Source organism: Psittacula echo, assembly GCF_963264785.1.
Source record: "Psittacula echo genome assembly, chromosome: 15".
NCBI lineage: Eukaryota > Metazoa > Chordata > Aves > Psittaciformes > Psittacidae > Psittacula > Psittacula echo.
The window spans coordinates 8,391,889-8,418,440 of NC_137751.1; the positions used below are offsets into that span (position 1 = coordinate 8,391,889).

Below are 26,552 nucleotides of genomic sequence, written 5' to 3' on the forward strand. Positions count from 1 at the left end.
GGAGAACCAGAGCAAGGTTACTCTGTCAACTGCTGTCCTCACCCAAATGGATCTGGTGATCTGCAAGGAGTAAAATGATTAGAGTTTTTTTGGTGTCCCAGCCCAAGCAGTCAGTACAAGCAAAGAGCCTGGATCTCATTTTTCTTCATTTTATTGGGAAGCTGCCAAACTCATTCCTACTTTTGGGACAGGAAAAAAATAGAAAATATGTTACTGAAAAGTATAAAATGCAAATAAATACATTCTTCAACATTATTTAAAATATCTTTAAAGCTTGTGAGTAAAGAAATCCCTTTTGAGATGGATAGTCTGTGCCTGCCTCCAACGTGTATTTTACAGTTGAATTCTCAAGGACTGCTTTCAGGTACACAGCACAGAAAAAGGACAGAGATTTATTCTTAGGAATGTTTTATTTTTACGTAACTTCGACATGTAGAAACCAAACAAGAAAGGAACACAAATATTTCTATCACCCTCTTGGAATGTTTGAAAAATGCAGGGTTTTTAATATAGCATTTTTCTTGTTTTCTGCAAAAGATAAGCATAGTAAAAAGAAAACCAGAAAAGTTTTTCCTACACCTACTATTAAGCACTCCATAAGTAAAAGCTGTGTCTGGAGTTGCAGGTGAAACCTTTCACATCGTGAGGGTCCTGAGCAGGTCTCTTCATATCTCAGTGACTTGACACGCTTTCTGCTTCAGAAATGTAAGCAAAAAAAGTAGATCACTTGGGTAAATTTGTTCAGATCAATGGGCAGCTTTCAGTTATCCACTTACATTTCCAGTGGTGGATGTTTCATATTTGCTTTGCAGCATCTCTGCCTGATTTCTTTGGCTGGAAATCAGGCTGGGCATGGCTTGGTTCAGGAAAACCCTGGGACCAGCGTGGTGACCTTGTCTTTAACCAGCATATCCTAGGGTGGCTTGTGTGGATGCACAGCAGACTTTTTGAGGTTAACTTAGCAATAAACACTCTGAAAACCCCTTTCATTTTCGTCCCAGTTGCAGCCTCTTGGGCCATAACCCATCCCAGCAGAGCGTGTGCTAGAGAAGCATCTCTGGGGTTTTGAACAGGATTTAAGGAGGAAAATGTTTGAGTCTCACTACTCCGACTTTGCACAGGGTTGCAGACCTGCTCAAGAGCAAATTTTCAGCTGTTTGATGTCAGCCTGAGTAGGCAGAGCTCCCCTTATGATTTGTTTATAGCCCTGGTCTAGGACAGTATCAGATCAGCGGGACAACAGGTTGGGCTCAGAAAGTGCAGAATAATAGCACTTGTCCCATATGCCAGGACATGTGGCTGGATGCTGCCCAGAGATAAAGACCACAGCAATTCCATTCCCCTCCAACAGATCTTAATGCAGTATCATAATAACTTCAGGTGTTACAGATGTAACTTCAGCCACAGAGAATGAAAATCTCAGATAATGTAGCTCAAGGCAAAATTCTGATTTTTTTTAGTGATTTGCAGAGTTTTCTGTTATCTGAATATGGAAATACTTTGGGATTGCTAAAAAAGCCCCAGATAAATGCTGAGGCTGTATCAGTTTTGCTGTGGTGCATTTTGGTGCTTCCTGTTCCTAAACAAGTATGTTCCAATGATGCTTTGCAGGCAGGGTGGGAAAAGCTGTCTCAAATTGCTTTATACTTTACTTTGTAAAGCAATAAGCTTGGACTGAAAAGCATGGATGGAGCTGGGGAGCTCGAGCTGATTGTAATTCTTCCAGTGGAAACATTTTCCATCAGGAAAAAATGCAGATTTGATTACATTCCCTGTTGAAAATCACCGTTTCATCTGAAAATAATAGAAGAGCTTCATTTCAGTAATGCTGCAACATTTCCTTTTGAATTTACAATTTCACTTTTAAAAATACTAAATAACATGGCCATGAAATATTGGGGCTTCACTGCAGTGAAGCCTGTTCTGAAAACTATTCCTGACCGGGGATGATAGATGAGCCTTGGTTTTGTTACACTGCAAAGCTACCGAAAGAAAAGCAAATTGAAGGGCAGATTATTTCTGTATTTTCCTCACCTTTCTTTCTGCTGCAATATTTTATATTAACCCTTTTGATCCATTGTGGCCTGATCACAGCTGCTGTAAGGCAGAAGAAGAGGCAGTGCACAACTGAGCTGCCCAAAACCCAACCAAGCATAGGATTGTAATTTACCACCCAGTAGAGCTCAGGTTTGGGGCAGTTCCTCCATCACATCCCTCCTGCCTACAGCCCAGATTGCTCCATCACCCATCTTTTTCTTTCTCCTGCAATGAGCTTTTGCATCTGTCTGCATTACCAAGAGCTTGCAACTTTTGCTCTTTTGTGATCTTCAAAGCAGTCTTGTCTCTCTGATGGCAATCCTGAGTCTGTTTGGGTAACTAAGGCAATTTCTAGTGTAATTAATAGGTGTCACTGGAGGCAGTGGAGCAGTGGTGCTGCAGGGTTCAGGTAATGAGGAGAGAGGCTTTACTGCCAGGCTGTTACTAGTTTCTCAGGGATTTGTGGACATATGAAGCTCACTTTGAGGTGAAAGTGCTCAGTGGAGTTTGGAGGTTATAGTGATTGTCAGCCAGAGATGTACCCATTTTTACTGTGCAACTGGAAGTGAAAATAGGGGGGTAATAAATGGTTCAAAGCAAGGGAAAGAAAAAAGAATTTAATTCATTGCATTAGTTTGAGTTTCTTGCATAAATAGCAGAAATCACAGTTTGTCTCTGGCACTCAGACCTAGACAGTATTTCTGGCATTATTAACTGCTTCCCAGAAAGTTCAATTTCAAAATGGAGCTAGCTCTGCATTTTTCCTCCTTTTGAGTGAGGGTTGTTGTTTGTAGGATGAAGCTCATATTCCTGTAAACAGTGAAGAGGGTGAACTGGAGAGGGTGCATTAAAGTCAGATTTGGTTTGCTGAACTCCTGTTCACAAGATACGCTCTCAGTGAAGCAAATTATGTGTTATAATGGCTTTGGCTTTTAAGGAGAAAAACTGTCTTTTTCTGGGATAGAGCAGATTCTGGAACTTGGGGAACAGAAAATGTAGAGGTACAGGCAACTTAGAACTGAAAAACATTAAATCGTAGGAATAGTGTGGTCCTTCCAAGGGGCAGTCTCTCGCCTTGGGTGGTGATGCCATAGAAACAAGTAGTGGGAATAAATCCAAGGGCTGGGTGAAAAATCTGTTGAGTGGAAGGGGTTTTAGGGGGATGCAGAAGGGGTGCTGCTCCCATCCCACCTGGAGAAGTCTGTGGAAGAGCAATGAGTAGTATCTCATGTTGGACTTAGAGGTATATGGGTTCATTTTGTAAGTCCTAAGCAGCCAGTGCCAGGGACAAAGATGCTTCTCTGGTCCTTAGTATAACTGTAGTAAGAATGTATTAAGTTGGGTTTAATGTGCCACTGGGTAGCCATGTGGAAGCTAATTAAAGGCAGAGGGACTGGAAAGTTGTCGAACTCCAGTAGAACTTGCTGGAGGTACTGCCTGTCCTGACTCAAGGGTCATTCTGTGGTGGGAAGAAGGATGCCAACTTATCATCTTTGTCAGAGTCAACTCTCTGGGTGTTTGAGACACTCGTAACAAATGGGTCTCTGCAAAGCTGTTTCGAGGACATTATTCTAAATGGCAGGTACCTGTGTTTGAATATTGGGCAGTAAATTTCCAGCAGAGAGTACTCAAAGTCTAATTAAGGCACCTTTGCAAAGCCTAGAGAAAGAGCTACAAATGATGGGAGAGATTATATTTCCTAGGCAGTTATTGCCAGGCAAGACTGCAGACTGAAACTCTCGTTTTGGTAAGAAATGTATCAAGACTGTTCTAGCAGTAAATCAATACAGGATGAATATTATATATGTTATTAAAAAAAACCCCAGATGGGCAGCCATTATCTCTTCAGCACTAATGTGAGTCGTCCTTAAGCAATCATGAATCAAATCACTCTCATTCTCTGAGATGCTCCAGGGTAGCATCCTAAACTCATTACCTATTTATGTCCAGCAAACGTTTCACTTCTGTTGATGAATTGAGTATTGATGTCAGTAAACCAAACCAGCAGCTCCCAGACATTGTAGGCTTATGTCTAGGCAGCTTAAAAAAAAATATTTATGAAGTTAAACAATTCTCTACGTGGCTCAGATCTTCCCAGGAGAATAAGGACTGCGCATGAGGTGCTTTGAAGTGGTGTAGTGTCATGGGAGGGGAGCCCCGCTTGTTTCCTGGGTTAAATTCTGGCCAGAGCACGGGTAGTTACAGGGAAGGGTGGAAGTTTCTGTTTTGCCAGACTCTTGTGACAGCCGGCTTTCAGCGCGGCGCTTCCCTGCTGGCCCCGTGCGATGCTGCAGGGCTCATGCAGTCCCACGCTGCTCAGTACACACCACCCGCAGAAGGATGCAGCCACATTTACTCCTCACAGCCTTGTGCAAGGGAGTTTGAGTGCTGCTGTCCACGCCAGCCTGCCCTCGAAGTAAATAGCCACAAGTATTCCCGGTCTAGCCCCTGCTGCTTGCACTGAAGGCTTCTATTTAAAAGAGGATCTAATAGCCTGCAGATAGCCTTTCTGTCGTGCATTTATATGGTAATGGGGTGTTCCCACAGGTTACTTGGCAAGTGTTAAATGTGTTTGGGAACAAAACCACAGGAAATGTAATTTCCACAAATCATTTTTTCCTGGGGAAGGGGGAAAAAAAAAATATCTGCCAAATTATGTTTGAAAAAGCTCCTCTAAGGAAATACAAGACGAAACACTTGGTTTTGAGGCAGACCTCTCTGAGCTGAGATACTTTGTCAGGTTGACTAGCATCCGTTTGTTTCGCCTGTTCAACATAACTGTGTGGATTTGAGCTCCTGTACCACTAAGGCCCGTATCAAACCTGGGTGTTTATTCCCCATTTCCAGCTGCAGCTTTGGTCCTCGTATGTTTTTGGCGGTGCTGACAGGACTTGGTGCCAGCACCTCAGCAAGATGCTGCAGCCCTTCGTGCATATGCGGCTCCAGGTTGCGGTGAAGGAGTTTGATCTGGGGATGCTGAACTGTTTTGCTGTGACTGAGAATAACCAAGTGAAATATTTTGACAATTTCAATTGGAATATGTTGGGGGGGGGGGGGGGGCGTTTCCATTAGATGAAAAATGTAGTTATTTTGACACTTTGTTGTAATTTGCAGTGAAAAAAAACAAGCGTAAGAATAGCAGATGGAGGGATGGAAATTTCCATTTTTTTGTTTTAAACAGACATAGTAGTTAGAGACTCACTTAACAGTTCACTCAAGGACATGCTATTTGCAGCTTTTAGATCATTCAGTTTGTACTTTGGTGCCCAAACCTGCAATTAAGTGAATGAGATGACTTGCAAGATTTTGGGTGGTGGTATTTCTTCTCTCATCATACTAATGAAAATAACCATATAAGACTCTGATTGTAGTTACTGTGCACTTCGGGTGTGGTAGTTACAGTGTAATTACAAAATTTATTGTGGTGATATTTATACCCAGTGAAATAACCTGAAACCAACTGTAGTGCCTGAGGAGAGTTTGTGGACACCAATGGCTCAGGCTCAATTGATTTCCCAGAGCATCGTGATTCATTCTCATTCAGGAAGCAAAACAGAAATCACGATCGTTGCCTCTAGTTACCAGTCAGAAGGAAATCATCTGTAAATAAACCTGCTGCTGATCATGGAGAAGGGATGAGCCAAAGAAGGGAGCGCAAAGTCAGGGTCCTGCTTGCCTGAGGCGTGGAGAGGTGTTTTGTAGGGAAGGGCTGGAGTGGGTATGAGGTGAGCGGGTGGCTGGGGTTGTGTTTCTGGATGCAGATGGATGCAGAGAGTTAACAACTTGCTAGGCTGGGTGTCAGGTCTCTGACAGCAGTCCTGTTTGTGCCCTTCAGAAAGGTAATATAAAAAACCCCATCCTTTTCCGTAGTTCTTCCTTTCTGTCTTCCCAAGGAGTGGGGGGGTCATTGGATGGCCATGTGCTCTGTAATAGGGAAGCTGGAAGGTGCAGCTGTTAAATGTGAGGAAGAGGGAGAATTAAAAGCAACACACATACAGCTTTTAAATGCTCAGATAACTATGAGAAGCGATTGCTGTGCTCTCGGCTCCCATGGAATATAAATCTTGACCTCAGGAAAACCATTGGGCTAAACTTGCCTGAGGGATGTGCCTTCACACCCAGCTCACCATACTTGCCTCAACACAGCTGACTCTCAGGTAAAGGCCTTCTGCTCTGGAATCTTGTCTGATTCACACAGCACTCCTTCCTTTTTGCTGGACTTTTGGTCCTGGTCATTCTTTCCAGCCTTATATCAGTTGGGAATATAACTAATTCTGTGGCCACTGTCTCTTTGAGATAAAAATTGTTAGTTAGGATGGGGCCAGATGCTGATCCCTTCTCTCCCCTTGCTCACTTGAACGATGTTCAGTGTTAAGCATCATGTACGGTCCATCTGACAGTTTCTTCCTCTGCAGCAACACTACTTGCTGATACTGTTTGAATTAATTCTGGGAGTGAGATGGTTTAGTGCTGCCAATAGTCACTGGCTGTTGGGTGAGCACTTTGATGTTGAAATCACCTTGCACAGATGAGCAATATCACTGTTCCCAGGACCTGGAGAAATTGAGACATGATGAAGAGCACTCAGGTCCTAGCCTGGGCTCCTTGAGAAGAAGTGATGTTTTCTCAGCCTCAGGCCAGTGCCATCACCAGCAAAATGGACTACTTTCTGTTTTCTAAATCTTTCTATATTTTGTCTTCTTTTTTCTCCTTTATCCTCCAATATAGTTTGTTTCAACTGCCTAAATTTGGGACTAAAAGAAGATATTAAACAGTGGAAAGAGAAATAAATATCAATATTTACTAACTTCCCAGGGGATGTGTAATCTGAGTATAGGTACGTGGTTGGGTGTAGAGGTTCTGTTGCCATCCAGGCTGGGCAAGGGGCAAGAGAGCTGCTGGGGTAGCATTGCTTGAAGACCTGCTATCCTGTTATTTTACTGTTCTTTCTAAAGACAAAACAGAGCTTTGCTTTTCTGGATCAGTATAAAGCATCCCCATGCAGAGCAGCTTCCAGCCGAAATGGAAGAGGTCTCAAGGTTTCTCCCAAGCCCTGTCAATGTCTTTATTGACAGATTTCCTCCATGGACCACATCCGCTCCCAGTTCTCAGCCAGAAGCATCAGTTGCCATGGTGACTTCTTTGGGAAAGCCATATGGGGAAAGTGCTGATGTATTTTTAGCTTTGGGTAATGAAATTGAGCAGCTGGAAATAAAGGTGAGGGCCAGCCAGGCTGCTACAGGTTCATGGACCTCTATTTGGGGCAGGCTCTTTGGCAGCACTGGTGGGGCGATCTGCTGGTGCTGTGCTTGGGAAGGATGCTCAGTCCTATGTCTCACACTATGGGTGCTGTGCAGGACAGCACCTGTGAGTATATGAGAGGAGAAAGAATCACTATAAAGAAAAGCTGATAAGGAGGTGGTGTTACATGTAAAGATAAAGAGGAGGCACTGACTGAGGTCATAGCTGCTTCGTGTACAGTGTGTTCAACCTATAAATAGCTCTTCAAATATACCTCTGCACAAGTGGTATTTATAGAGTGATGAGTGAATGCCAGCTCCATTTGATGTCAGGAGTCGATTTGTGAAAGATGTCTCAGGCTTGGTCAAAAGTCCAGGTTTCTGAGAGCTATGGAACAGAGCTGGACCCCAAATGTGTGGGGTTTTCCCCTCTGACTGAGGCTCAAAGGTTGCAGTGCTGTTAAATGCACCTTCTGAAATGAGTGTATCTGGAGAAGATATTCACTGGCATTCAGATATCCTACAGCAGAGCCCCTGTACAGACGTAATTTATTCATGTAATTTGGATCAATCTAACTCACATACAAACTTTTCTGAAGATAGACTCCTGTTTTATTTTCTAAAGCACTTCCTCAGCTCCCTGCAATATATTTGGTTCTTTCGTCTTCAGCTGTCAAAAGTTTATTTTAAAATTAATTGATTTTGATGTAATATTTACTGCACTTTAGCTTTCAGCAGAACATATGAAAATAGATTTCACTACAGCTGGCAGTGTCTAATGGGATTCATTTCTACTCCAAAGGCTCTTTGCATTATGTGCCGATACTTCCAGCCGAGCTTGCTTTCAACAGTCTCCCCATACCAGCAAGCTTACACCAGCTTGGGCTGGCAGGGAGACAAGGTGAAGTGTTTTAAGCTTAGCGAAGCCACAGTTGATGCATCCCTAAACCCAAAGTGCTGGTATTATAGATCTGGCCTGATATTCATTGAAATTAATAGGATCTTCCCCTTTTGCATCAGTGGGCACTTTGGCTGGATTAAAAATTGATCATATCTCGTTATGATAACCACATCTGGGGTGAAGATTTAGCAGTAGGTTGCGGAGGTGCCCTGGCCCTGGCCCATCACCAGGGTATTACACACAGCAGAAAACAGCGTGTGGAAATTGGAGCAGAATTTGCTAACGCACTGGTGTTGTCAAGGGAGGTGGTGAACTTTGATGTGAGGTGATTTAGAAACAGCTTTTGAATTGTAAGCTCAAAATAACTTGTTAGAAAGATGTCACTGAACCTGTTTCTTGGTGGATTATGATGGTCCCAGCTTTTTCCTGTAGCCCCACTGCAGGGGGCTGGTGCCTCCGTGGCATGCAGGGAGCAGAGGGAGGTGACATGCTTCCCATCCATGGCAAGATTGGGAATATCTTCTGGCCTGAGGCTTAATGCCTAAAGTACCTAGGACTGGCCAAACTTTTTCCAACCAGTCTATTTCCTGACACAGAATATAGAGTTTTTGGGTTTCAATTCCCCTTTCCCCCCAGAATAAAAACACCCTGCTGTGTTTTCCCTCCCAATTCTCCAATGAAATGTTTTCACATGAAAATTAAACTCCTTTGAGCAAAGCTGCAGTGGGTCCCAGCATGCTGTTTTTTCATATATCCTCATTTCCAAAAGAAGTAGGGTAAAGCACCCTGTGTTTTCCTCTCCACAGCATGAGGCAGACTGTTAATCCAAATGTAAGAAATCAGCACCTCTTTCTCTCCCCACCTCCAGCTGAATCGTTCAAGTAAACAGGGTTGTAACAAACTGAAATGTTAAGGTTCTCAGTCTGGCATTTGCAACAGTCAGGTCTGGGAGGTTTGGTGGTGGGGCTTCAAGTTGAGAGGTCTGTGAGGAGCAGGAAATGTGGCTATTACAGGCTGGAGGGGGAAAAAGCCAAGTCAGATGCTGGAAGCTGAGCCAGGCTGAGGAAGAACGATGGGAGCGATTCCTCTGCTGCCATCAGCATTTTTATTGATCTGAGGCTGTTTATTGCTGCAAAAGTAGAGAAAGGCTGTGCAAAGGAGTGAGAGATGGCAATTGCCTGGGTATTGTTTAAAAGATACACCTTCACATTTATTGGACAAGGGAGAACATGTTCATCCAGGCTTCGGCTGCAGGGTTCCAACCCTGTGGAGGAGACAGTCAGCACACAGCTGTCCCTGTGCACGTAGTTTTGTTGGAGAAAGTTAAAGCTTGATCTGCCCGTGTGACATAAAGTAAATCTGCCCTGCAGACATGCTGAGGGGCTGGGAGAAGAGCTGCTGGAGAAACGCCTGGGGCTGGGTTTGCTGTGCAGCCATATGCAGGGAGACTTAACTGTGAATCAGGATGGGTCACAGTCCAGGGCAGATGCTGTAGAGAGAAATGGAGTTCGATCTCTAATGAAGAAATAATTTTGCAACAGAAAATAGTCATTGTAAGTGTGGATGCTCTTGTGTATATCTGTCTTCATACAGAGGTGTGCATGCGTGACTGCATACACACAAGTGAGTATGTATCATGATGATGCTGACTTGAAATGATCAAATAGGCATCATTAACATTAGAAAAGGCAATATATGCTGCTTCTGTGTCCCATGTGTCCAGAAGCCTCTACCTTAACAACTCATCTCTTCTTTGTTTTCCTTTACAGAAATCCGTGAAGCTTTCCGGGTGCTGGACAGGGATGGGAATGGCTTTATATCCAAGCAGGAGCTGGGCATGGCAATGCGTTCCTTGGGATACATGCCCAGTGAGGTGGAGCTGGCGATTATCATGCAGCGCCTTGACATGGATGGTGAGTCCTCACTGTTGGCTCTCTGTTACTGGTGGAGGGCAGCCGTTCCAGGTGCATTGCAGCCTGTGGTTTGGGCTCAGATCATTTATCGTCACCAAGAAAGGTCTGAACAAGAAGCTGTAAAACTTTGCCTTTTACCACGGCAAGGGAAGGGCAGATGACAGTGAACCATCAGCCTCCTGTAGATAAACCTCAGGCAACTCACACGAGGGAGATGGAGCATCTTTTATTTGACCAGCTGATACAGCTGGGTGAAGACAGAGCAGCTTTTGCAAGGCTTTTCTCTGCACTCCTGGGCAGCATCTGGCCCAGTGGTGCATTCTCTGAGATGATCTGAGCACCCAACAGAGCAGTTCTGCTTTATCCTGTGGCCTCACCACTCTTTGCAAGTAAAAAATGCTGCGGATGGGAGGATGTGCTGTGTTGTAATGAAGTGTTGATGGCTTTTGAAGGAGAAGTTTAGAAGGGTGGAATAATTTTGAGCAAAGTCCTGCTGTGAGAACTCGTCAAACGATTGCTAAGAGGTAATAAAAGAAACAGAACCCACCATTAACGGGAAGAGAAAAATGCAGCATCAGGATGCTGGAGCCAGGGAGGACTTGTTAACTACTGCAAAGCTACAATCAAAACTGATCACAACGAACGGGCTGTCTTTAAAATGTCCTTGGTCAGAGCAGGAAGGGAGACTTTCTGATGCTTGAAGTGTACAGGGAAGCTGGGGTGCAGATCCAACCTTCTCCCACCCCTCTGCAAGCAGCTACAACAGGGTGGAAACGCTGTGCAAAGTTAGATGAAATCAAAGTGGAGTGCTGGATGCAGTCCTGGTCTGAAGGGGGATGCTTGGCAAGTCCATGCGATGCCAGCATCCTTGGGGAGACTGCTGAGAGCAGAGATCATGGGAGATGGTGGCAGCGGGAGTGAATCTCTCCTACCTCCCTGGGATATCCAAGTCAAATGCCCTCACAAGATGCACAGTACGACTATATTCATCAGCCCAGGGGGAGCAGAACAGAGGCTGTCACCCTGCTCGAGGGTGTTCGGCATCTCCCCTAGACAGGGAGACAAAGTAAAGCAAAACCTGGCGGATGGAGAAGATCAGTTGTTGAAATGATCTCACTCCTAAAAGAAAAGGTCGGGGTGGGGAGGAAATCTATCACTTGAAAAAGCACTTTCTCCAGAAATTATTGTTTGCACCTTGTTACGTTCTGCCTTTCCGAGCAGACCAGATGATTTCGCTTTAGGTTTGTAAAGGCCAGCCTCAGCATGATGCCAATTCATGGCGTCTTTTACTGAAACACTGTGCTTTTTGGAAAAAGAGTGCTGTGGAATTGGCTTCCAGTTTTGATTCATCTCCAGTTATTCCCTGACTCTCAGTCTCACAGACTTGAGACTTTGGCACTGTTTCGTATACACTCCTAGTGTGCAGGGACCTGTAATCGGAGAGATGGAGTTAAAATGTAGAGTAATGGGCTGCAGATGGAAGGTGTTAGATTCCTGTTTGAGACTTTTCAGCAAGCTAGATGTGTTTTCTGCAGACAGGAGGTGATCCTCCATCTCTTCCAGCTCAGCAGTTCCAACAGCTCCAGAGATACAGTCTGGTTGCACTGGGTGTTTTTATTGTTCTTATGTCTCAGCTGCCTGTTGTTGCAGTATTTTGAGCAGAGGGTTTGGTGACATGACACGAGTCTGTGCTATGTGAAGGTCAAATGGGCCATACATCAAAAAGAGACAGGGTAATGGGAAATTCCTTAGGCACTGAGCAAATAGGGGAATATTATGTGAAAGATTTACCTTGCCTGCAAATTGAATTAATGCTCTCTGGTTTGAATTATCATTATATAGCTTATGGCTACTTTTCTCTGATGGATTGTCTTCTTTTTTTTTTTTCCTTTTTCCTGGGATTTAACTTGAAATATGTAGTGAGAACCAACTATAGCTTCCTCCTTCTTTTCCTACTGTGCAGAAGCATCATTCAGTAGCAGGGCTTGAACCCAGTGAGCTCCCAGGGATGCCAGTCATGAACTGCACCCTCAGGAGCATCCTCACCTTCCTTGCCACATACCCCTGGTGAGGGTTGCTGAATTTTTCCAAGGCTTTGGCTCAGCATCAGGTGGACAGGCAGCTTGGCTGGATGAAAGGCCACGTTCAAGCAGGAGTCCCCTGTGGGCAGGAGAGCCAGGAGGGAGGCAGTAATCCTGCGCATCTCCCGGCACCTGACATGAATTATGATGTGGCGGCAGGTAGTGCAGCCAGACGTCCGTCCCTCCTCACAAGGCTGCTGCCAGTGTCTGCTAATAATGAGGTAATACAATTGGCAGGGGTTTCTGTTTAATCTGAACCAGCTTGAGCAGACCTAGTGCAAACATACAGTTTTCATCAGAAATTACCTTGGGAGTGCATTCTCATTGCAGGATGGCAAAGTCTCTGTATCTGCCATGGCTTATTTAGCAGATGGGCTTCAAATAATGAGCAACCAGAGCTGGTTTGAATTTGTTTTTCATTGCAAACCCCATTTTCCATGGGGATACATAGGGAGGCTCAACTCCGTCTAGATCAGGATTAGGTCATCTGTGCTGTGTGAGCAGGATTGCTAGGTTGGACAAAGCACATTTTAAGAGGAGCATATGCACTGTATGTTGGAGTGGGTTTGTGGCTGAGCATAAGCTGATATGACAGGAGCATTTCACACCTGTATGTCACCTTCTGCCACAGAGGATCTCATCGAGCTCAGTGAATAATGTAGCGATCAATTCCAGAGATGCCCAAAGACAGTTGCTTCTGGGGCTGTAGCATGCAGCTGTTCAGTAACACACAGTGAGCCTCCAAATCAGAGCAGAAATGAAGGTGCGTTTCATAATTCATTGCATTTGAAGGTAAAATGTAGCTGGTTAGAAAATGCTGCTTGAACTTAAGTGAAAATGGCAATTGCACATCCTGGATTTTGCCCAGCAACCCTTCATGGGTGTCTTATCGCTTTTAATGCCTCCATGTGTTACCACCAGCCTTCCTTCACAGATGACATGTCAGCAGCCCTGGCATTGACAGGGTGGAAATGGGTGCAGTGAAGGGGGTTTGCCCACACAGAATGTAACGGGGTAACGCTGAGCATGTTCAAGAGCTTTCAAATGTCCTCTAGGGCTCAGAATGGCAGGAGGGGACTCCTGCCTGTTGGGGTTGCTAGGAGGCAGGTTGTCCTATGCCAGGAAGCCCATGGTACATGGAGAGTTGTGGGTTACTTCTCTGCTGGGCTTTGATGCTGTGGCACAGCAAAGCTGCTGCAGGGCTGGGGAAGAGATAGAAGTTTAGCTAAGAAACAGTAAAATGGGACCCCAGGATGTCTTGGGGCTGACAAAACGAGGAAGCTGTGTTTTCCTGCATCCAGGCAGATGCTCATAGCAGATCCTGTATTGAGAAGCATCAAAACCCAGCTTCTCTTACCCAGGGGCAGCTGTCCAATACTCCCAAGATGCTGACCACAAGGTTGCCCATTGCCTTGCTTTTTTTACCCCAAAAGCTAAGGCAAGTTTGGGCCACTGGGGCAGGAGATATTTGGTTCCTATGCTGGGGTAGGGGATGAGTAGTGGGAATTAGTGGTGGCACATGGGAAGCCCTCAGCCTTGGCTGAGGACACTCCACAGCTCTGCAAGGAACCACACTCCAAGGTACATCCAGCCCCATTCAGCTTCTATGAATGCACTTATTTCCAGTGAATACCTAACTCTTGCTGGTCCTCACTGAAGGAAGGGGAGCATCAGAGTCTGAAGTATCCACTGCACTTCCTACAAATGCCTTCTCCACCTTTTCTTCTTTGCTGTTCTGCAAGGTCTGCTTCACCCAAGTGGAAAGGAAAGCAGCAGCTGCAGGGGATATATTATAGTTGACATAAAAAAATGTATCGGAAGAAAAATGAGAATCTACTTGGAATATTTCAAAGACTCAAGATGAGTCTTATAAATCATCAAAACCATCATTTTATGAACTACTGGAAGGTGTTACGGCATTGCTGTGATGGGAGAGATGAAAGTACCCAAACAGAAGGGAAAGAGACTTGATTTTCTGTGCAAAAATGCCTCTTTTGGGGAAGGGAGGCGAGGAATTGTGGTTCCATCATTTGTCGGAGCATGAAATTCACATGAGGCCAGAGCTCTGCTTATATCTTTGATAGAAATGGCGCATGATGGTATGGCAGCAGAAGGTTGTTTAGTATAGCTGGGCATCTCTCCAGTGTGCTGTACTTATAAGGACTTACTGTTTGCTTTTGGTCTGAATGTAGAGGTCAGATCTCACCTTAGTTTATACCCTTGATTCGCTTTATTCTAAGACATAAATTATTGCATGAATGTAAATATTGCAGACTATGAGAGATGCCTACAGTTCTGTCTGCAATCTGGAGAGTGACCTGAAGTGTTCTGCCAGAATGTGGAAAGTAAAATATTTTATATATTTATGTGCTGGAAAAGACATTATTTGTAAATTCTTCCAATTGGCAGTAACGCTAATAAAAATGCAGAGAAATGGCACATTAAATGTGTTGCCTTATCTGGGATGCCTGCTCTTTAAGCAGACTTTTGCGATAAAATAGATGAATGTGTGACTTGAGTGTCAAACTGTTTCGTTACAACATAAGACACTTTTATCTGAGGAATAAAATAAGCACTCAGTGTACTAATTAGAGGAGCAGCTGGTTTTCAGTATCCTGGAAAAATAACTTCAGGCTAACAGAGGAGAAAAACCTCCAGTGTGTCAAATTGTTTATTATAGTATAAATAGGAAAGCCTTTGATCAAGCAAAAGACGAGCTGGTTTCATCAGGGTACAAGTGAGCTACCTGTTACCTTTTATCACATTATGTGATGTGTCAGCAGTAGTAGATAAATCCAGCTATGACATCCTTGTGAGTAATAACAGACAGGGGCAAGAAATCCCAGTTTAAAATGGTGCATATTCCCAAGCTGCTTCCGAGGGCTCTTTGTAGAGCAGGGGGGTGAAGATGGGAAAAAAAGTAAACCAAAAAACCCCATCCCAAAACCACAAACAGTAAAAAAATCCCAAGCACAAACACAGGCTGGGTGGAGAATGGGTTGAGAGCAGCCTGAGGAGAAGGACTTGGGGTGTTGGGTGAGGAGAAGCTCCCCATGATCCGGTTTCAGGGTGTGCTTGAGCCCGGAACCCCCCCATGTGCTGGGCTGCACCCCCAGAGTGTGAGCAGCAGCTCATGAAGGGGATTCTGCCCCTCTGCTGCGCTCTGGGGAGCCCCCCCCTTCCGTCCTGATCCAGCTCTGGGGCAACAGCACAAGAGGGATGTGGAGCTGTTGGAGTGAGTCCAATGGAGATGGCAAACAGAAGTGCCAAGCTTTCCCCTGAGGCCCACAGAAGGCGAGTTCCTTGCTCTTTGATGTTGCATTGCCAAACACTTGCTTCTGTCCATAAGATGAGCTTGTGCTGCTCTGTGCAGAGCAACGGTAACATCACAGGCTGAAAACATGTTCTCTTTTTTGTCTCTCCCTCTTCTTCTTTTTGTTTTTATTTTTGTTTGGGTGGGGATTTTTTGTTTGTTTGGGGGTTTTTTGTGTGTGTGTTTGGTTTGGTTTGGTTTGGGTTTGGGTTTTTTTTCCACTTCACTGCTGTGGGCAACTCCTTGTGTTTCAACATTTCAACATGAAACTACATAAACCAGCCCAGGCTGCTGAAGGCAGAGCAGAAACCGTTTCTGTGTTTAAAATGCAGAGTTAACAGGAAAAGCACGGACAGGTTATTGCAGACCTTGGGTTTGTCCTCAAGGGCCTCTGATTTTCATATGACAGAGATGATCTAGCAGCATTTCACCGTGATTGTCCTTTAAAGTGTGTTGCTGCCCTGAGAAACTTGGTTGGCGAGATGGATTTGATGAGAGTTGTCTTTATTTATAGAGGCCACTTTCTTTGTGTCTGCTTTTATTTGTAAAATGGGGATTATCATATTATGTATTCCTGCTGCAAAGAATGAAGAGTAATTATTGCTGCTGGTGAAGCTGGTCAGGTTTGCAGTTCAGTATAAGGAAGAGGCTCATAAGTAATAGCAAATTCTGTCTTTGATCCAGTGCATGGGTGGCTGAGAAGGGAAGGTGATGCTCAGTGCCTCAGTTTCCCCACTGCAGAACAGCTGTGTCGTCATTGTATGGAGCTTTATCTCCTCATTTCAGCCAGTTTCATGGATGTCTATAACTGAAACTGTTTTAAAAGTGGAAAGTTTTATGAAAGACTTTCCCTAGCTCTCGCTGAAGTTATGGATTGAGGCTGTAATTAGGCAGAAATTCTCTGGATTGTGCTTTAGAAAGGTTCAGGCTGGTGATGGAGCTGTTCTCCTCTGACCTTAAAATCTCTGAAGCCGAGGTACTTGTCTGGAAATATCCTGTGGCTGAAGCTTTTCTGTGCACATCCTCTGCATCATTTTAAGGCACAGCAGCAGCAGCAACAGTCTTCACCAGACTGTATTATTACTGCACAGGTTACTTTATGGGCACAATGACACAGACTGGGGCAGAGAATCACTGCAGCTAGCTATTAAGAGAATAAAAATAAACAAGAGTGTTGTATGCGCCTGGAACCCAAGCTGCAAAAGACTAGCTCATTAACTTTAAATATATCACCTAGCTACACTCTGGAGGTCAAACTCGAGGGGAAAAAAGGGTGAATACTTATCAGTCTCCATGCAGCAGTTCCTCATAACTGTTTAAATGTGTGCCTCATTTCAATGCCATTACAAGAAACTTTTAAGGAGGAGGAAGAACCTGATTATCCTGGGACTGGCCACGGAAAAGGCTTATTTATGAAGCAGTCAGGCCAGATTATCCAGGCTCTCAGTTTAAGGCGCAAGGCTCTGAAACCCAGGTGTAAGTCTCTGTTCTGCCCTTTGCATACAGGTGATGCAATCCATGCATGCTTTCCCCCTCTTTCTTTCCCCTCTCCTGATCTGTCTTTCTCCAGCCCAATGAATATTTAATTTGCGCTCCAAGGGAGCCACTCCAATGGGAGATGTTTGGACAGACAGCGGTCGACTGAGGGCTGGGGATCGGGGCTCTCTCAGGGGATGGAGGTTGAGATGTGTTCATGCTGCTGCTCCTCTGAGCATTTAATTATTCCTTCAAAGCAGAAGAGCTCTGGCAGGAGCCATGCAAGAGCCCACGCACAGGCTGCTGCTACCTGGGACGTGGGGATTTGCCTTCCCACCTCTGCTTAATCCCTCTCTCCTCTTCCAGGTCTGGTATGATTTGGGGGTGGTCTGCTGCACTCTTCCTGCCTGGCACATCCAACATGGGCAAGCCACTGCTGACGGTAAATCCTGTGGGATCAGGACAGTTGTGTTCTTCCTCATGAGGATGCTGATCCTTCCCTGTGAGATTGATGAGGCCCCGGCACAGGGTGCCCAGAGAAGCTGTGGCTGCCCCATCCCTGGCAGTGTTCAAGGCCAGGTTGGACACAGGGGCTTGGAGCAAGCTGCTCTAGTGGAAGGTGTCCCTGCCCGTGGCAGGGATTGGGACTGCATAAGCTTCAAGGTCCCTCCCAACTCAACCCATCCTATGATTCTATGATCCTATGATTCTATGATTCAGCACCCTCTTTCTGTGATGGAGCAATTAGTCAGGCTTACACAATTGCTCCTGCGGCCATTGACGGTGCATCTATTTGCTATTCCTTTTTATTATCACATATGCCTGCTTTTTGTCATAACTGACACAGTGTCTTGCAGGGATCAAACCTTTGTGGGTATCTGGAAGCACTTAGTGCCCAGAGGATGCTAACAAACTAGTAATGATAAGCAGATCTGATTTGTCTCTGATGATGTGGCCAGCTATGTTTGAGTCATAGTTTTAGTCATTCAAGGTTCAGCCACACGATTGCTAACCCCCTTCTGACTCTTTGACATTAATGCTGGGATTAAGATGAAGAGGAAGCATTATGGTAGAGAAAAATGTTAGGGCATAACTGTAAGTAAATAAATAGGTGTTTTAGTTGGTTAAGTGAGTTAAGAGGTTTAGAGGTTAGTGGTACAGCTCAGCTCTACTGTTTTGCTAAGGTCACCCACACAAGCAGTAACTGTCCCTTGGCTAACGAGTTGTTACTCAGGGATGGAGTGGCATCTGCACTACATCCTGCCCAGAACCCCTCTGGTCCTTGCCCACCATGTCCCCTAACAGTCTTCTTTGGCCCCAGCTCTCCTGCATTGCCATCCCTTGAGGTTTCCCTGCCTTCCGAGTTTGTAAATAAGTTATTGCAATGTGTGAGTAGCTTCATCAGTGACTTCAGCATAGCTCAGGTTTATAAACCGTGCCTGTATTTGTGGCTAATGAGAGCAGGGAGAAGAAAATAGCTGCAATTATCATTGGACAGGGAGCACAGTCACAACATCCTGGCCATAGCCTTTCTCCTGCTTGTGCCCCATCTGTCCTTACGAGGTTGTTTTCCTTTAGTGAGATGAGTTCATGCTGAAGTAGTTGCAGACAGATGGTGGGGGAAGGATGTGAACACCACACACGTGAATTGGCCAGGGGGAACAGTGAGAGACTGGGGCTTTATGATCACTGCTGACAGCTGTGTTGTTCAGGGCTTGCTGGATGGCTCACGGAAAGGAGCAAGGGAAGGTGAGAGCAGTGTAGACAGCACTCATGCTCCAGCCTGGCCTTTACTCTCCCTTTTTCCCACCCCTTAACCCAACTGAAAGTTCATTTCTGAATAAGTTGCACATCGCTCACTCTGAATATCAACTACATTGAGGCAAGGAACACATCTGTAGGCACAGCAATGCCAAACGTGGGGTTCTGTGCAGTGCTTGATTTGCCTCCAATGCAGATTCTCAAGCAGATGCTTGATGTGTGCATCACACATCAGCTTGTAGCACACTGTGTGTGTGACTATGGCGAAGAGGAGGAGGAAGGCATCTTTTGACTATACCCCACACAGATTTCAAGCTGAGTGGTCCCAGCATCCAGTGGGTAGCCTGAATGCTTATAGATCCTGCAGGCAATGTGGGTATTGGATGTTACCTGGTTATGCCATGGCTGTGGAGAGCAACCCCCTGCATTTTCACCTTGCAACCATGCAGAGTTACACTGGGTGTGTCTTGGAGCCTACGTATGGTTTTTAATATTTCTCTCCTCACTTTTAAATACTGTAGATGGAATTTTTGGCCAAAATTCTGAGTTCTCTGTCTTGATATTAGGATGCTGCAGTCTCCTGAGATCCTGATGCCAGGAAGCTTTTTTTTCTGCAGCTGAAAACAAATGTTAAAGGGATATTTCCACCAGGCAAAATGGTTTGGGGTCTAGTTTCCTTGCTAGTTAGCAGTTTTAATTGAAAAAGCAGTCAATAAGGGGATAATGCATTTTGTAATGGCATCTTTCTTCTGAGGTTGTGGAAAATGCTATAATTAAGCTGATAATTAAACCCTGTGAAGTTAGTTATGATCCCTGGCAAAGGCAAAGGCACAGGGAAGTCATGAGCAAGGGTTTGCCCGAAGTCTTGTTCTGAGTCAGACAGAGAGCCCAGGAGTCCTGGCACCCGCTTTCTCCTGAGTCATGTGTAGGACTAAGTCCTGCCTCTCCTCTGTGGATGAAATGACATTGCAGAAAATGTGAATTGAATAACTCAGTGTCTTGGGGTCACATATGGATGGACAAAATATATGCAGGGGCAGGTACTAGGATTCTTTAAAATGCAGATTGCTGTCTTGCTAATCTGTCTAATGTCTTTAACCTGATTTGCATGATAGTGTATGGGTTTGTTGCTGCCTTTCCTTTGATGTATTGCAATGTAAATCACCTCAAATCCACTGACACCTTGCATTACCTTCCCCACCATGATCCAACCTGCTGTGACCGATACAGTCCGACTTGATGCCGTAAACTGATGCCTCCCGTGGGGAAGCAGAAAGAACACATTTTCTCATAGCCCATAAACATTTTAAAGAATGGCTTTCCAAGTGGTGGGATGCCCACCCCTTTCCTTGTCTGTTTAAAGAAATACATCCTGCAAAAGCTCAACCCACTCCAGCCCCACAGAACTCTTCAGTGTGGGCTGAGCCCTGAAGGTGTGAGCAACTTTAGCAGTTGGATGGGCTCTTCCTGCACGTTACAGCATCAAAGCTATTATGAATCCCTGCTGGGTTTCCTTTCAAAGCCCCCGCCACGGGCTCACCCCCAGGATATTCACTCTTGTCTTCAAGAAATTACAGGCAGAGCCTAGTAAATAGAGATCAGTATTCTGGCAAATGTTTTGACTCTGCTTATTTTCACATTGTGTTTCTGCAAAGATAAGGACATGCAGAGATTTTAATCAGTGCATATGCTCAGACCAAGCATATGAAATATAATACGAAGGACAGATAGGAGCAGCATGCAGTGCATGTGGTGAAGCTGTCGTGCAGGGTTGCTGCAAGTACTGCAGTCAATAGTGACATTTTAATAGTAGTCGTTGCATTGATCTGCTTTAGCTTGATGGCTTTAGACACTTCTTTCACCCCTTATAGTTCACCAACAGAAACTACATGGAGAGGTGGATGCAGTCAGTTCCATCTGAATTCAGATAAAAGACAATCTGAAAGTTGCTGATTCCATTCCCAGACTATATAGCCACCCATATCAATTGGCCTAATAATATGTAGGATGATACATCTATGGACTGATAGACGATGGAGAGATACAGACATTGAACTACCCCGCTCAGAGGAGCAGGTATTTTTAAGAGCCTTCCACAAGCATGATTTTCCCCTTTTTTTTTTTCCATTTTCATTAAGCATCACAGAAGTTCTCTGAGGGGAAAGTAACATTTGATACAAGGCTCAGATATACTTCAAACAGCCACGTGCCTCATTTACAAAACATACAATATACTGCAGGGGCTTGGGACTGCATAGGCTCAGTTCATTAACAGCAGGAGCAGTCTCCTCTTCCTGCTAATGGTGCTGAAGCTGTCTACACTGCCTGCTCTACATGCTGAGCACACAAGGCTTCTAAGAGATGGATGCTGATGGAAAGCTGAAATGAAATGCCTTCTGGATTAGTCTGATTCTTCCCTCTGCGTGTGCTCCCTTCCTCTGGAGAATGGGGTTGGCCCTGTAAAAGCTTTGCAGAGACCTGGCTGTCTGGCAGCTCTGCAGAAAGGAAGAGCCTTGGCCTTGCTAATGGCTGCTGTCCTCCTGCCAAGAATGGGTTTTCTGAGAAGTGACTTGCCTACAAACTCTCCAGGGCTGGGGAATGATCTGTTGTTCATCATCTCTATTTGGGTCCTGTCTTCAGGTCTGGGTATGCCACAACAGGGGCCATTCATTGGGATATCAATGAATTTGGGCCTGTAGGCACCATGAAGTTGTTGTATGAGATGCCATAGTTCATGTGTGGGTCCATGATGTGCAGTAGATCCAGAGCAGCATGTTGGACAATGACACTAAGTGGTACTTCAGTGAAAACATTGATCTTTTTCTTTCATTCCAGGGGATGGCCAGGTTGATTTTGATGAATTTATGACTATCCTGGGACCTAAGCTGGTGTCATCGGAAGGCAGAGATGGCTTTCTGGGAAATACAATAGACAGCATATTCTGGCAGGTAAGTGACTATTTTTAAATGCAACTTCAGCCAACTATCAATAATTTTCAGAATTGATCTGTTGAGAAGCACGAGATGTTTTGCTAAGTGTAAATGGCTGTGTGAAGGCTACTGGGGTCTGTCTCACAGTGTGCTGTGTAAGACCACCCTGTGTTGCTGCAGGGATAACCATGTTGTGCCAGTGCAAGTTTTACCCATGATGCTGCCCTGAGGTGGTTTGGTCCTGCTGGCTTCAGGCATCAGAGGAGAGGCAGGTCTGGCAGTGGGAACTGCCTTATGTCTGTTGTGCAGTGTGATTTTAAACAGCATTAAACCTTCCTGGAAAAGCAGGGACAGTCCAGGCTCTTATGGTAGGGCTTAAAAACCTCCCAGAACACAGTGCTGCATGTTTCTTGCCGTTGGATTAGATCTGTGGCTTCCTGTGAGATTACTGCTTATTTCACTGATCATCCAACAGCCTCTGCTTGCTAATATACTTTAGCTGTTACTAGGTTTATGTAAATCAGAAGAGTCAAACCTGGATATAAGCATTTCTGTCTCCTTTGAGCACCCTCCAGCACTGTCCAGACTGAATAGGGTGGAGTTTTGTGAAAGTCTTTTAAAAACTTGTTCCTGGCCTCCTGACATGTGATGGAAATGGAAATCCTGGTCTGGATTCTAGCATTAGGTTGTCAGAGCAAGAGTTTGGCGTTGGTGAAGCTGCAGTGATTTGTAACACATCTGTGGGGACATGAGAGCTAAACACACACCATGAGGGGCAGGAACGTGGTAGTCATGAATGTTTCATTGCCTTCATTGCGCCTTGCAAGCCTCATCCCAGCACACGAGCAATGGGGAGAGCAGGAAGCACCATCACTGTCTCACCGAGCCATTGATGCCTTCCAGACCCCACGGTGGAACTGGCCTTGCTGGAGCTATTCAAGAAGCAGAAATATTCACTGGGAAAATCAAATTCATGAGCTGAACTCTCTGATAGAGAAGCAGAGAAGTCTGGAGCCCTCCCTAAAATTCAGCTCGCAGGTTAACCTGCCACCATTTAGTGACCCTTCAGCCTGTGTAAATGCCTGTGGTGGCTTTGCTCAGAGGAAGCAAGGCAGGGAGGATGTGTGCTCTGGTTTTAGAGCAGCAGGATGCTGGATCAGAGCTTTCATCATGCTCTTTCATACAGTGGGGACCATGGCCCTTGTGCCCCTCAGGCTGCAGTGGGATGAGTGAAAAGAGGGCAGAGGCTTCAGGAAAGCAGCCCCATGATGGGAAGGGGCAGCCCTGGGGGTTGTCTGCAGGCAGCAAAGCTTTGACTGAATTGAACAAGTGCTCCAGGGCCTCAGGAAAAATGTTTATGGTCTTTTACTTGTAAATGTAAAAATACATCTCTTTACATAGCACTTTCCTGGATTTCAAAGCCCTTGAAGGGAAGATTTCATCTCAGATTTCAGTTCTCCTGGGGTAGGAGAGCTCATGAAGAATACAATGATTTTGCTGCTTATTCCCAAAGAAAAAGCAATTAAAAAACCACATATGGAAGTGTCATTCAGGAAACAGGTTCCCTCCTTTGCCCATTCCTACCTGGCTTTACTGAAGCCATCTGCAGGGCCATAAGTCACCTTGTCCTTAAGCAAAGCATTTATGCATCTGCATTATCTCCAGTGGGATTATGTCTGCATTGAAACAAAGCCCTTTTTGGAACTGGGGCTTGGCTGTGTTTCCATATCCCTTTGACATGCAATTTTCACATTTGTTGGAAGGGAATGGCAGGGAGAGGGGTGAGTCTGGGTTGCTGATAGAGCACTTCACCCCTGCAGCCATCCCCAAGGAATGATTTTAAGGATGGGATAGTGGCACAAGCCTGTGGATGTGACTGCTGCTGGGTGACAAGGGCAGTAAGTGTGGGACAAGAAGAGACTCCGGTGTCAGCTGGCTGGGCAGTGCTACCATGAAACCTCACCCCAACGGTACAGGCAGCAAAAGGCATCTTGGAGAGGCTCTTATACCAGTGCCAAGGGGAGAGGAAACCCATGTTGACATCCAGAAAGTTCCCTCTTCCATCCAGACAGCTTCCCTTCAAATGTCACAGTTTCGTCTCTTGGGGTATTTGTGCGGAGGGTCCAGCTTTTACTATACTGTGGCACTTTGTGCAGATTCTGTTCCAAGTGTCCCTAATAACACTTTAAATAATGCAGTGACAGAGTTAAATAATAAGCAGCAGCAGAAGGAGGGTGGAATTCAAAGGAACAGGCGAGGGCCTGGAGATGCATTTGCAGATGAAGCTGAGAGTTGGTAGGGTACAGGAAGGCAGTTCCAGATGGCAAAAGCTGCAGAAGGAAAGGATCTTACAACAGAAGTGGGGCTGCAGTAGATGGGGAAGAGGTAGAAGCAGCAGAAGAATAGAGAAGAGAGAGAGGGATAACCCATGGCAGAGGCAGGCTTGGAATAATAGGGAAAGGGTACATCACTCCTATCACGTGTATATCACATGTCGGCCTGAGAGAAGCAGGATTCAGCTGAGACCTGAGCATTGGTAGGGAGTGGAGACGTGGAGGGTCTCTCAGATGTACTTTCCCTCCTTGATTTCCCATGTGCCCTTTAAATTGAGTCATATGTGTGTGTGTTTCTTTCCCAGGTAGCAGCAGCGATCAGTTCTGCTCCAGTTAGAATGGCCCTCTGTGGCCCCTCAGCCGGGTTGGGAAGTATTTAAGAGGAGGGAAAAATCATCCTGCAAATACTATTTTAGGCCAAGTCAATATAGACCATCGATATCAGGACAGCTGAGGAAACATGGACCCTGCTCCATCTCACAAAGTCTCTTTCCCAAGTGAGATGCATCACACACCAAGCAGTTTTGTGGAGAACATCCCTGGATGCCTCTTGCTCTGTTTCCAAATGGTTTTATCATCCTCCCGCCAACTGCATGCAAATGGAAGTAACATGTACCCGTGCACAGACATCTTTAAATGTCTTAAATGTTTAAGAGAGTCTTAAATTACCTTAAATATTTTTTCTTGAATCACAGCTGCCTGGTAAGCATTAGCCAGTCCTCAGTGTACAGGAGCGTTGTCAGGAGTAGTTTGAAGGCTGGCAGCGCCCAATGAGCCCCCGTTGTGTCTGGTTTGGGGCAGACATACCATGGTATGCTCTCAGCAACGATTCAAACATCCCCTTTGGCTGCTTCCAAAGGGTCTGCGTTTATTATATAGATGAGATTTTGGGAGTATCTATTGAACCCTGTTTTGGAAACCAGTGGGAAGAGGCCTGTGCAGAGGTGCTGGACCTCCCAGATCCCTCACAGGGTTTCTTCCCACTTCCATCTCCATCATTTTCCCCCTGTACTTTTCGAAGAGTGGCCACCCGTCACTCGTCTTCCTCTTCCTGCCTTCTCTGAGCTGCTCCTGCTGGGGCTCACACTTACTGTTCTGAAGCTGGTCTTCTCCAGTGTGTCCATCAGTGGTTATGCAGTGATGCAGTAGCAGTTTCATGGTCACGGAGATGCTACTTGATCAATTTTAAGGCATGAGAATTTGTTTTTCCAGACCTCAGGGAATAGGAGTCTGGTTTCAGTTAAGTGACGAGGGCTGTGCTTTGTATAAGTGAGTTCTGATGCATTTCCAACACATGGCATTCAGGACTGGAGAGCAATTTAGATCAAGAGCATTACAGAAAAGACAAACATTGCTACTGGTAAATATTAGCTCCTTTTTTTGGCGAGCAGACTCCAAATCTGTCCACTGTGTCCTGCTATTCTGAGCCAGTGAGAGGGATGAAAAGAGAGGAGCAACTGGGATTTCATATTCATTTACAGTTTTTGCCCAGATTGTTTCTAACTGCAAAGACCTTCAGGCACAAGTGTTAAATTGTTGGCACAGGACGCATTGTAGAGGATCTCCAGACCCTGGGGGTAAGCAACAGAAGAAATAATAATCTTGGCTTATAGGCTTTTAATTAAAATAAACCACTCTGTCTTGGCTAAAATGCTTTTTGAAGTCAGAACAAGTTTGAATGGTGAAACAACAGCATCTGCATCGGCTGCAGGATGAATTCTGTGCCTAGCAACACTGATGAGATTATTTGGAAAAGTCAATACTTTGTGTGATGATCATTTGAGAAGCAAAACGTTGCCTATTTTTATTGGTTTCCCTTCTCTTTTTGCTGTCTGCACATGGAAGCTGCACAGAACACCATTTCAGCCTGTGCATTGCCTGTGCAGGGGTATCTGGAAGCTTTGTCTTGCACAAGGGGGTGGCATTGAGTCATCTACTCAGACATGGTGCCCATTCATCACATTAGGTATCATCCGATGTAATTCATTGGTGTTCTGCAGCAGGCTGGTTGGTTTGGGATAAATAAGGCTGCTTTGCAGGAGTGGGAAGACTAGAATACCAATGCAGTGCTTCGGGCTGGGGAGATGCTGCTCATGGAGCTCATTTTTCACTATAGAGATGTCTCTGCCTTTTTTTGGGGGAAAGACATTGGACTGGGGAGGCAGGTCCTGCAAACAGAGCAGATCAGCAGCTGCTCATGTGTTCTGTGCTTGGAAAAACCTTTTCTGCTCTCCAGTCTCCCATATACCTTTAGCTAAGGGAAGGAATACACTGGTTTTATGATCTTTGGGGGATGAGTGGGTACAGCTAAAGCTAGATCCTGCCGCACCCCTGTGCAAGGAAGGAGGGATAGCAAAGAAGAGGCCAGGGACAGCAGAATCCCCAGTGCTCCTCATCCAGCAGGCTCAGCAGCACGCACCAAGGAGCGTTTTGCTCCCAATGCAGAAGAAATAGAGCAAGAACCATATCTATGTGCATGGTATTGCATCTGGCACTGGTTGGGCAGGGGGCTCAGGAGGGTGAAGGGGGCTCAGAGTGGGTGTGAGCACAGGAGGGCAGAGGGACAT

The 26,552-nt window shown here is 45.3% G+C and overlaps 1 protein-coding gene across 1 annotated transcript in view; it reads left to right on the forward strand.

Annotated features, from left to right (window-relative positions):
* CALN1 (calneuron 1) overlaps positions 1-26,552 on the forward strand; it is a gene marked incomplete at its 3' end in the record, with an annotated part of 114,520 nt that overhangs the window by 47,457 nt on the left and 40,511 nt on the right. Inside the window, exons 3-4 of the mRNA XM_080629917.1 lie at positions 9,948-10,091; positions 21,558-21,670. Coding sequence (XP_080486043.1) covers positions 9,948-10,091; positions 21,558-21,670 — 257 coding nt within the window. The remainder of the gene's footprint in view (positions 1-9,947; positions 10,092-21,557; positions 21,671-26,552) is intronic.